Source organism: Ips typographus, linkage group LG6, assembly GCF_016097725.1.
Source record: "Ips typographus isolate SLU linkage group LG6, UJ_Ityp_2.0, whole genome shotgun sequence".
Lineage (NCBI taxonomy): Eukaryota > Metazoa > Arthropoda > Insecta > Coleoptera > Curculionidae > Ips > Ips typographus.
Genome location: NC_138427.1, coordinates 1,794,736 through 1,807,889, shown reverse-complemented (window position 1 = coordinate 1,807,889; position 13,154 = coordinate 1,794,736). Strand labels below are relative to the sequence as shown.

At 34.5% G+C, this 13,154-nt stretch overlaps 1 protein-coding gene across 3 annotated transcripts in view; it reads right to left on the bottom strand.

The window, feature by feature from the left end:
* The window catches only part of bs (serum response factor blistered), a 50,415-nt gene extending 46,916 nt beyond the window's left edge, over positions 1 to 3,499 (bottom strand). Inside the window, exon 1 of one of the 3 annotated variants that reach the window (XM_081983013.1) lies at positions 2,631 to 3,499. In XM_081983013.1, coding sequence (XP_081839139.1) covers positions 2,631 to 3,047 — 417 coding nt within the window. In that variant the 5' untranslated portion in view covers positions 3,048 to 3,499. The remainder of the gene's footprint in view (positions 1 to 2,630) is intronic. The other 2 variants (XM_081983014.1, XM_081983015.1) reach the window with 2 other exon arrangements.
* Positions 3,500 to 13,154: the final 9,655 nt, after the last annotated feature.

The following is a 13,154-nucleotide window of genomic DNA, read 5'->3' as shown; positions in this document are numbered from 1 at the left end:
ATAAATGTCAACTCGAATTGTAAGTGATTTAATTATTGCTTCTCACAAAAACATTTAAGGACAGCCATCAAAAATGCGTCAAATGTGAAACCTGCGGTATGCGGTATTTCTTGCCAAGCCACAATAACGTTTGCTTCAGTAAAAGATATTTTACATACTGTAAGTTAACAGTCATTGGAGCACTAAAAATTTAAAAATATTTAAATTCAAAAATTAGTTTTAATTTCTGTTGCATGTTTCATGTTGATGCATCTTTGGTGTTGGAGCAGCTTACGGGATACACAAGTAATCATTAACTTACAAAGACTTCAATTCTAGCTCTATCTTTTCTAGCCTCACTTCTTGAGTTCAAATTCAACCTATAACAGCAGTTTTTGTACTGAATAAGCACAATAGGGGTATTTTGGTGGGAATCATCTCATGAATTTTAAGCTCTAGTAATACAGACTATTTCGTTCTTCATACTAAGTTAAAATGAGATAGACTCTGTGTAAACACTTATATATTTACATATTTACAGCGTTTAAACACCACTTAAGGTTTTTTCGATCGCTTTTTAAAAGTGAATTTGATACTCAACGACATAGACTAAATAGATTTCTTCAGAATTGGTCATAGATATATTCGTATTAAGGTTAGTTTGCATCAAACAAGTCCATAAAATTTGGAATGTGGTTGTTAGTGTAAGATGTAAGCAGAAATCCTACTGGAAAAAATGTGTTGCCTGCTGAATTTGATTGTGTAAACGTTTAAAAATGTGTAGTTTCAGGAAATAATCTTTACGTATTATATCCCTCGCCCTTCACATTTTTTCAAGTAAATTGTTGTTTATAGGTCCCTTTTGGAAAATATTTTTTTCAAGCAAATACTTTCGACTAAATACTTCTTGAAATAAAATGCTTCGACGATCTGAAATATTTTCCAATAAAAATTTTACCTGTAGAAGAATAGATGATACCTCAATACTTGCTGATCTCAGATATAAAAACAAAAATTGTAATAAGGCAAGACATTACCCTCGAATAGCCCAGTTTCGAAATATTGAAGTAATTGACCTACCAGAGGTATCAAATACCGTAAAACTAAAGAATTTCGGCCAATCAACCGGTGATGGATAAGATTTTGACAAGACAGTGTGTGATGGATGAGCTGTTGTGCGTGTACAGGTATTTTGAGCAACGTGGCCTGCCTAACTTTATGAGCAGCCAATGCTTTCAAGAATAATTCCCATGAATCAACCATTCTATAGGTAATTCTTGATATAGTCTCAAAATTACACAAAAAAGTAAGTGGTAGACTTCTGAGTGTTTACCAGTATTATAAGAAAAAGAAAATTTTACAGTAAAAATATCCAGAAAATAGAGGAGCATTCACACAAAGGTTGATAAGTCCAAATTAGAGATTTTTGAGATAGACATCGTTTCGCTATCTTGGCTCAAGTACAAATTTGTTATTTTTAAATTTAATTATGCATGAAAGAATAAGAAAAGCAGTGTCATTCAAACAAAAAGTAATATTCCAATATGTAAGTTTTCGAACAAAACTCAATAAAATCATCATTAAAGTGCTAATAGAAGTTATACAAAAGTTGAAAAGTACTGATTTCATCTGAAGTAAGTTTCAATGGAATAAGCCAGTGAGCCATATATTACCGAATAGCAAAATGATAAACCTCTTTGTAGCTAAATACCGCTTATTATAGGAAGAATAAAAAGAAATTTATTATTTTTATGTTGGGGATCTTGAAGAACCATGCGAATACTTAAATAAAAAAAAATAAAATTTCATATTTGGCCCAGTATTTGGCTTATTAGTTAGTTGTGTTTTTCTTTTTGTGAGTTAGTTTATGAAAATACAAAATTCATCTATAAAATAATATTTTAAAGCTGAGTGTATGAATATTAAACCTAATAAATGTTTTTTATTTAAGTGTGTGAAAATTTTTTATTCTACCTAAAATAATTATCTAATATTTTATCAAAATGAATTATCGACTTTTGCGTTAATGCTTTTCAATGTTAGAACTAGAATTAGATGCATTAGTGTTTATCAGTTTACTATACATAAAATCAATGTATAAGGTAAACAATATTATTTATCTAATCTTTCAACAGATTGAATTTATGTATAGCTATTATGGGATTGTTTGATGCAACCTACCTAACAACATCCTATGTGAGTGTTGTGAGTTTTTTAATGCGAAATAAAAGAAATATGCTTAAACCGAAAAAAAAACAGTTACAATTACAATAAAAACTTAATTATTCTTCACTGCAAAGAAAACATAAAATGTTATGAAATTGTGGATGTTAAGATGGCAACATTGCAACAGGAGATAGACTATGCGCGCGCTTTAACGCACGTGGGCGCTATGTTGTCAAATTATCGTGTCGTCGCCCACAGATGTACACAACTCGCCTATTTCTGACAGATTTAAGGTTGAGTATTTGCAGTTTTTTTGGTTTAAATCTTCTAACTTAAAGTGGTGTTACGTAGAAGTAGTTTAAACCTAATAGGTTAGCTGATATTAGCGGAGGGTGATAGAAGAGCTGGCAACGGTGCATCAGACGGATGATTTCACACGTCTGGGTAATATTTATAAATTGAGGTTAAGTTGTTAGTTTGATTACCTTTTTCATTATGCCAGTTTTCCGTTTGGAAAAAGTGGTGTATCGCCTCAGTTTGTTTTCAATGTACTCCATTTTGATCTTGACTCGTCCTTTGGTTTTTTTGCCATTGCTCGGTGGCGATTTTTTGCTTTGCAACGCACTATAAGGCTCGTCGTGAATGTCGTTAACGCCGCCCGATTCGAAACCCATTCCGTGCTGAGGGTTCATGCCTCTTTCGTCATAGCAGACGTCCGATTTGAGGGTGCCTCGGGTACCGCACGCACTGGACACCATCGTGTGCCGGGGTGATAACTGCTGCAAACTGGTTGAGGGTCGTCCCAACCCGCCTCCGTAAATTTCAGGGGGTGATTCACCGCTCAACAGGTTCATACTATAGCCTAATTGAAAACGGGAATCTCTCCCGCTGGGAGGCTCCATTTCGCACCACAGTTTGGGAGAATGAACTAACAACGCGCGTCGCGAAAATTCGGAAAAAACTTACGAATTCACGGAAGAATCGCACAACAGCTGACGCAGTATCCCTCGCGATAGTGAGACACTGAAACGGCGACTGCACCGCCCCACCGGACTCACGGCCAATACTCGCACTATCAATATGCGCAGGCGTTCAGCACGGACGTGCTTCTCTTTCTCGCTCTTCTACGTGTTCACGGTGATACCGTAAATCGCACTCGCTTCAAACGTTTCACGCACTTCCGTTCTTACTCTATGGTAATGCGACCTAAGAAGTGCTAAGTTTTATTTCCATAAACTGATTTTTTTTTGAGAAACAAAGCCAAAGTTAAAAGGGTTACTTTAGCCCATCACTGTACTCAAACGAGTATTCGAATTAATAACCGCGCAACCTCACTACAATCGCGAAGTGTACCAGACAATCATCGGATAGTAAAGTAAAAGTGGGATGTATTATTACATGCAGTGGGACAGCCCAGTACCATATTTAGAACCGCGCGTTACCATATAAGGCAAAGAAATCCCTAAATGGTGAAACGAAATCCCTCCTCCATTGTCGGCATCGTGGTCAAAGAGGTAAAATGTGCGTGTATTGCACGCGTAAACTTCACCGTGGTGGCAGCACCCGCTCAGCTACTGGTCGACTGGTTGTTGTGTATACCCACCCTCTGTAATAGTAGTCCAGCCATCTACGACCACTGGCAGGGATGATGCCACTCTTCTGCATTAAGATGTCTTCTATATTTACTACAATAGCATGGTTTAGTAGTTTACTATTTAAGGCAATATTTTTTGTTATTTGTTTACGACAGAAAATTAAGCAAGGTTTATAACATATTTATTGACGTAACCTTATATCTAACCAACCAAAATGAACAACTAATGTCATCCCAAGAAAACAAACCATTGTGATTGGTTGGACAGAAGAGGCGTATTTTGGCCATATTTACATCAGAGTACTTATGGCGTCTTTGGCAATAAGTTTAGTGCAAAATTAGAATATTGCTCTACTTTGCTCGACTTCTTCTTCATGTACCATCTCCATGTCGGAGGTTGCTTATTATCACTGCTAGTCTTACTTTTGGAAACTGCGGCTTTAAAATGGTTGGAGGAAGAGAGAAGTTTCTAAGTCAGAATATTCTTCTCCTTCCCACGATATGACCCTGGATTATGAGTTGCAGAATTTCATACCTTAATCCTCTCATAACGTGTCCGAGATATTGCAGTTTTCTATTTTTAACTTCATGTAGGAACTCCACGCCCTTCTCCGTTCTTCTTAGGACCTCTACGTTTGTAACATATAATCCGTCCATAGTATTCGTTCAGGGTCCAAGCTTCCACATCATACAGTAGGACCAGGAATACATAGCATTTGAGCATACGAGTTTTTAGGTCCAGGCTCAGATTGCGACTACAAAACAGCTTGATCCTCATGAAGGATACACGGGCCTTCTCAATGCGAATCTTTATTTCTGAGCAATATAATCCACAGAACAGTTGACACGTCCCCAAGTAGGCATAGCTCTCGACTCTTTCCAGCTTTTCGCCTTCCACATACAGATCCTTATTTGGCACTTCAGTTTTGGTACCTAAGTAATTCTTGACTTGATGTGATGACGTTATTCAATATATTTTAAAGGTCGGACATGATTTCGGCGAGAAGTACTGTATCGTCCGCATAGTGCATATTGTTCAGTGGAATACCGTTAATTCGTATTTCACCTTCTTCATTTTCGAGGGCTTTGGTGAAAATTTCCTCTGAATACAGGTTGAAGAGTCTTGTCTGACCCTTCGTTTGATTTCCAACACATCTTATTTGTATATCACTTTTGTCGAGGTTTTTTCGTTTCAGAGTTTCTATTAGTTGTTAAAGTCAATAAAGCAGGTATAGACAGAACTAGGCTTGCCAATGGAAAATGTTATTAATCTGACAAAACCAAAAAGTCAATGTTACAACTTACTGCATCTATAAATCTAGCTTTAATAACATAAAAATAACGATCATGCGACGAAACAAATTTGCGTTTGACAGATTTTACTCGGTTCAGTTATGTAAATGTGACGCTAAGCATTTGTGTAAATCTCAGCATTTTGGGTAGTTTGTGATTAATCAAAAAAGCAGCTTTCAGCTTGTTACTTTTTTTTGACCAATCACAAACTATTAACAGTGCTGCGATTTATTCAAATGCTGCACATGAAGACTTAAGGCGTATTTTGGTGGAAGAATCCTGCAGGGATGTTTCTTTCTTTTCACTTCGTTTAATGGCATTACCAACTAGGGTATTTGCCCACTTGATACGAAAAATGTTTGTTCCTTATTAAATGTTTAGTGAACGAATAAGTTTCAGCTGGTTGAGCCGACATGTAAAATCATAGACCATCAAAGTTAATCCTCTGTGAGATTTGAAATAAACCAATTACAGTTAATCCGAACCGTGAAAAATAATTCTCATTTGGACTGACAGTTCGCATCAAAACATTTCATTTCAACTTGGTTTTAATGTAAGGAATATTTTATGTAAAGTTTCCGCATAATTCCAATTAGTCGTAGAAAAAACAGACTGTAAAACTCGGTGTCTCAATCAATAATGACTGACTCTGAACTGAAAAGATTGTTTATAGTTATTATTATGTGAGCTGAGAATTATGTTAGTCTTCTTATGGCAGTTAACGTTTTTAACGTGAAAAAGGCAAATTTGGCGTGAAAAGACTAAGTGCATAAAATTGTCAAGAGATCAGTAGAATAATATGTTGAAATGAGGGTGCTGGCTAAGTGTCCAAAATTTTCAAAACAAGAGTAGAAAAATGTGTTAAAACCATTAAGCTAACTTATTGTCTAAAATTGCCAAGAGATGAGTGGAAGAATGTATTGAAATGATTGTGCTGGCTAATTGTCCAGAATTTTCAAGTAAAGAGTAGAATAATTGAGATAAAATTATTGAACTGGTTAAGAGCTTAAAATTGCCTAGAGATAGATAGAAGAATGGGTTGAAATGGCTAATTGTCCAAAATTTTAGAAAGAGTACAAAAATGTGTTGAAACAATTGAGCTAACTAATTACCTAAAATTGTTAAGAGTGAAATTGGTGAAATTTGCTGAAATTATTGAGCTTACTTTGGATGGACTATGAAACGTAACTATAAGATCTTTAAGTGTTCAATATGTTAGTATTTCAAAGTCATCAATTCAAAAATTCAGGACATTGTTATTTGCAACATTATTTTATATTTTTTAAACATTTTTTTGGTAAATAATTTAACAAATGTATAGGACTTTTGCTATACTGTAAAATTTGATAAACCGTGTTTCTATTTTCTATATTATAGCCAGCATCTAGGCTGTTAAACTATTCTCATTTACAATCGCAGAACAAAACTGACTTACTTCTTTAATAAGCATAGAAAGAAAACCCATACAAAAATGTGATGCATATAATTTTCTTAATTAAATACTTTTGCAATAATTACAAATAAATTACAATTTCGGAATTCTTAAAATTGAAAAGTTTGATAGCAATTTTCTGATAAAGCTGCTTCTAATTTAAAAGCGCTTTCAATGTAACACAAATATGTATTTCTCTGTTTGTTTGTGTCCCATTTCAAAGAAGCAAAGTATTTGCGGTATATCAGGAGGAGACACCATTTGAAAATACCTTTTTTGACCAGAGTACAGTTTTCAGATATTTTGAAAATTATTTTCAAAGCTCTAAACGAGCAAGAAAATTCAAAATTATAGTAAAAAAACTAGCTACTATGATATAGATTTTCAAATGTAATTAATAAACATTCACCTCCAGTTCTAAATGAAACGATGACTTAATACTCGGGTAATGTTTACTTTATCCCAAGACCGACTACCAAATATGGGCGCCACCATTTGAATAACATTTGTGATTGATTAGTAATATATTTTAAGACACTTTTTTTGCAGGAAAAAATGTAATGCGTTTTAGTGTTGATTTGTATATATGCTAAAGAGGGTTAAATGATGAATATCTCCAAAACTGTACTATTAATAAATAGCAGAGAGATTCCAGCATCTGTGATACAACTGAAAAGTCTGGCAACGTAAGTTAGTAATACAGCTAATACAGCAACTTCTAAAGTATTTTCCATTAGAATTATTTTATATTTAATTGGTAGACGCTAATAAGTATCCACCAAGTGTCAAGATTTTACCTTTTATTGTTATATTCGGGTTCTCTCAAGAGCTCAAATCCACCAAACTAAAGTGTCAGATCTTTGGCAGTAGTAACTGGTGCCTAAAGTACAAATTTTAATTATTGAAATTAACAGTAAACAAATAGTATTATCATTTAAAGCTACACAATAATTTAATTGAATCCATGATTGAAAGCCTGAAATCAATTTAGTTCGAAACCACTTTTAACCGTTGCCAGATTAGGTTATGGCTTTATTTGAACATCACGGAGGTGGACCCGGTAGACGACTTCTTCACCTAAGGTTGACGGAAATGGGCGCAAACCTTATTTGTTTTGTCAGCTCAGTCGAATATAGAATAATATCGACATTTATTGCTCGCTAGTAAAGTAAATGTTGTCACATCTGAATGGCGCCGTAATATTATATTCTCAGTTGCGGAAAATATTAACGAGATGTTGGTAATCGTTCTGGTTGTTTCATTCATTTGGAAGCGAATGTGAAGAAAGAAGAATTAGATAAGGTTTCTTGCTTTTATTAGGAGATTGCAGCTGGGAAACAAACAAAGTCTGAAACTAAAAACCATGAGCCAGAGAGACAAAGCCTAATGAGCAGGACAATGAATTCATCCCCATTTAATGAAACATAGCATACAACAAACAAAATAAGAAACACTATGATGTTGTGTATTGCTCTGTGATCTGTAATTATATAGCAAAATCTTTCAAAGAAAAGTCTTTGAGAATTATTAATAATGATATTAATTGAAAAAGAAGGTTAGGTAATAAATATCGTTATCATCCAATAGTATATTATTAACCAAGGTTTAGACAGAAGCTTTTATTGACTATATGTCAAGTTTAAATCCCGAGGAGTGAAGCGACGAATAAAAGCTGTCTAAACCGTGGATAATATAGCGTTTTTTCCACTATTAACAAAATTTAGGATAACAACAAAACAGCAAAATGGAGAGACAACCTAATTTATCTGTATCTGTCAAGTATATTTCATATGTCATATCTTAATAGACATTGACATTATTATTTACCTAGGTCAATAAAATTTTATTTTTTCTTGTGTTTGTGCCAGACTAGAACTAGGGATTATTGACCTAGGTCAACAATGACCATTAAGGTAGAGAAAACTAATTTCTCTAGTTACTAATCTGTCAATAATGGTATGTTTATCATGTTAGTAGTGGAAAAAGTTTGTTACGTAACCCCACGTTGGGCGTCAAAATGCTACACGTAAAAGTTAATTAGAGCATGAGATTATGTGTAAGAGGTAAGGAAATCGTAAAATAGTGAACTTGAACTATTTATTCTATTTGTAATTACGGTCATCGTAAGTGACTGGGACACTCTGTAGAAAGATAACGGAAAAAAGCAGTATTTGATGTCCTGCAAGAGTTAGGATAATGCTATAATGTATTATAGGTCAAACCTACAGGCCATTATATTCACCATAACGCCCTTGGTCCAGATACAGCTATAATAGACGTACGTTACAATTTGTGGTACCGTGTCGACATAAAATTTAAATATTCAGGCTTTAGGTTTGGAGCTGATTCTCTGCAAGGTATTCTTTGTTCTGTGGCGCCACCAATTTTCTTAAAGAGAGACAACCGACTGAAAGACAGATAATTTCATTTGAGTTGTACGTTTTATTACATCAAAGATAAGCTTTTTGTGTATAAAAGCATTGGGTATTCCGATCCACATTCCTGTTTTGAATTTTATGGTTATTTGCTGGTTTTGACAACTTTAAAAAACCTTTGATTATTGCTATGCAACAGAACTCCTGGTATGTCGAGGACGTAAAGTATAGTACCAGATGGTTCGAGCAGGCGTCGACGTGATCAAACGTGAGTCATATAATAAAACAGGTTAGAATAATTTATACGGGGAAAAAGGTAAAAAAGGAACAATACACCTAGTAGGTACTCGGTGAGTACTGGGAGTCCCTTGACCGGTCGGACGCACATTGTTTTGTCCGATGAAACGTTCCCGCGAAAAAAGCGGCTCTAACCACCGCAGCGTCGGATTATCTGTCGCGGTTCACCTGAAAAACTGCCTTATCTTGCACATTACGGACAACTAATTGGATATTTTAAGGATTTTTTTTTGGTTTGCGAATAAATACTTGTTACGTGTTTGAAATCTTAAATAAGACAGCACTCCACGAGAAGAGACATTTTGTTGCCTCGCATTGTTTGGATGTCATCGGCCGTACGTTGTGTACTACGAGTCGAGTAGCCAACGAAAGAATTCGATAATTAAAACTTGATGCACTGGCCGATTTGTGGGTTCTCAAATTCCTCATACTCTTCTTACCACGTCAAAAACAACCGGACAAGTCATGTTATTGAGCTAAGCGTATGCGACGACTCCTGTTTACTGTATGCCACCGATTTCGATAACGCACTTTTTGTCAACTTGTCACTTCACGAAGATGTTATTCCCACGTCCTATATTGTATCTTCATATTTTTTTATATCACTCGATATGGTAAAGGACAGCTTTAAAAAAACGTGCTCAGTATCTTATAAAATCCAAGAGAACTGACCAAATGAGCCGCATCACAACTTCTACCGAATGGATAATCATACATTCGAACTGTGCATAACACGAAGCCAAATTTCAATAGAATCAATTGTAAGTGAGAATTGAAGTAACTATTAATAGTTAACCCTTCATCGTATTCCTCAATCCAAAAAATTCAAGTTTACAAAAATACAGATTTACAAAAATATCTGTCAAAGATTGCAGGGATTACAATAAGCAATGCATTCAGTAACGCAACCTGTATTCCAGTGTATGAGAAAAAAGGTTTGCTTAATTAAAATGATTTTTATTAGGCATTGATTTTTTTTACACATTGCGACAATGACAACTTTAGTACAACGTATACAAAGAAAACTAAAACAGGAGAAACACAATCCGAAAAAAAATTATCAGATCGTTAAGACGGCAGGTAACGTATTGTATATTTCTGCATAACGTTTGTTGAGGTTTAGAGTAAAAAGCGATCCGCCAGTGTTTTAAAAAGTACCCGTTGTGGCATTCCTGGTACTACTGTGTGTCGTACCGAAGAAATGCCTCGATCGATCGCGAATAAAAATAACATGTTCAATTGCAAAAAAATCAGTACGCAGAATCGACATGAAAAAATCTCTTTTGCGGTACATTTATTGCGAATTGTTCGAAAGACCGCCGGGTTTTTTACTCGATCGCAAAACTTGACAGATACCTGAAATTTTATTTGCACTAGATCCAGTGCCCATATGGCGAAAATGCGTCTGCGTTCCTCATTGGTAGTTTAGTTTGATCAGGGACCACTTTCGACAAATCCAACACCATTTGTTTTGTAACAGTAACATCTCAATATCTAAAATATGTTGTAGTTTCGGTTACTCTATATTGGAAGAAAAGAACGAACTCTTAGCTCGTTCAAATCTTCAGGACATTATCAGTCATTGTGATTATTAGCTTTCTTGGTAAAAACTTTATTTTTGCAAACTAATAATGACCAAAAAGAACAGGGAAAAACATTGAATTCAGTTCAAAAAGTACTGGTATTGAATATTTTAGAATTGACTATTACATTAGTAGTACCATAATAGCCAAATTCTAATCCGATATTAAAAGCATATCAGTCAGTTTTCAACTCTATTCAAAATTCAAGTCTTGAAATATAAAGTTGAATTATAATTATTATCTATTATCTTTTACTGTTTGCAATAGTAAAACAAATTTGAAAAATATTAGCTCGAATGAGTTAGTTTATGCTTTGCAAGTTGTAAATCAACATCGTTATCGAGCAAAACACCGTCAAAGCCAGAAAAGAAAAATACCGCAAAAAGCAAAAAGGAGTCATCATCTTTATATCCATTTGACCTAATACAGACGCAAAGATCTATTAAATCCAAAATTGTTTTATGAAGGACGCAAGCTGTAACTTAAAGAGACCGAAGAAGAATAAGAAGGCGATCTTATCATGTAGCAATACTAGTCAATCATCGCGGTGCTGATCATAAATACAGTCTTCAGGTTCCTTTGTTACGGAACCACAATCGATTTTTATTGCACGCCACTTTTCGAATTACGCATTTTTCGCTGGCGGATAAGAATTTACCGATTGTCCATATTGTTATTACGGTAAACGTTTAATGATCAATTAAAATAGTTTAAGGCTTCACAGTCAACGTGAATGATTAAAGATTTATTGCCATCAATATGTTAAATGGCATTCTTTTGGATCTCATATCTGTATTATACTACGTCATCAAGAATTTCTAAAGATGCGAAGGCATATAAAAAGGCAACAGTTTAATAAACATTTCAAATTCTTTCACTCTTATAATAACATGAAAGTCCTCTTTTTTGCCTTGAGATTGAGTTTATAAGAAGAATATGAAATTAATATTAATTAAATTATTATTAACACACATAACTTTGAAACTTTAAAATTCAAAAATGAAATAGCAAACGCAGCATTCCAGCAAAGTTGTTGATGGTTTGTTTAAAACAAGTTCTCAGCGAATTTTGAAAGGATGGAAATGATGAAGTGATACTTTTTAATTTGATGGCATTCCTGTCAAAACAGTGTAATTTGAACCACCCTGTGCACTAGTGATTCATGTGGAGTTTGATGAAGCTAAAGAGGCTTAGTTGGCAATCGTCTTTGTTTGATTACAAAATTATATAAAATGAGATACCCATAGAAAATCAATGGTAAGAAGAGAGAACCATTGCAAATTCGTGACAATTCATGCATATTTCGTATAGATAATTTTCAAATAGCTGTATGTGCTCGTATATAATGCATCTTTTACACAATTATGCAGTGATGATGAATTTACAGCTGCAAACAATAAATTATTTGTCATCATTAGCTCTTTCAGCTGGCAAAAACTCAATAAGCATTCTCTTGCATACATTTCAATGCAGATGTATCTTCTTTGTATAATCAAAAACCTTCTTGTCATCAGTCATTTTTGCTTTCAGAAATGTCGCCTACATGTTGGATATGTAAATAGCACATTTAAAAACTCATTTTTCCTGCATTTCTGGAGACTCCAATCACTATAACAAACAACTTTGTCCAGTTCAGATTGTTTCTTTTTCTTATTCAGATTTGTTTGATTTTTCAAATAAATACTAAAACTATTAAATTAGGCCCATGTGAAGTATTTAGAGAAAACTATAATAACAAAATAGAGGCATCTGGTCGTAAAATCGCGTTTGCAACAGTGCCAGCGGCGGTACCCACAAGATTACCATTTCTGGTAAATTGCAACGGCTTGCTAGACCGCTTGGCACCGACAATGGTACTTGCTAAATCAATCCGTATAATTATTAAAGGGAGGTAGATTTATTTGATTGTTTGCTTCATTCTAACGTATAAAGCGTTTGCTCAATCGTCTTTGTGATTGGGCGCTCATTAACGCGTTATTTATTCGTTGTTTCTTTATTCTGAAGGGCGTTCGCTCTTTGTCACCACCGACCAGGACTTCGTTACTGTTTAATAAGATAAAAAGACTCCCAGCACCTCAGGGGTGTAACATATTAATTAAATAATAATAAGTTTAAGCTGTCTAAATCTTTCTTTTGTAGACAAAATAGAACACAAACATAAATAGGTATACATTTGTCCTTACGACACAGTTTGCATACATTATACATTATGAGTTACTATAATTGCAAAAAAAAATTATTTTATTGATTTAATTTCATGTTCCATGCCACACACAAGTTATAGCATGCTGTAAAAAGTCGAACATTTACGTTGAGAGCAAGAGAAAAACGAATTTATCGATTCCGCGAGTAGTAAGCAGATTCCCTTTGAAAATAATCAACGACGGGCATTGTTTTTTATCGGTGAGTTAGAGCTGGTTTGACCGCTTCGATAA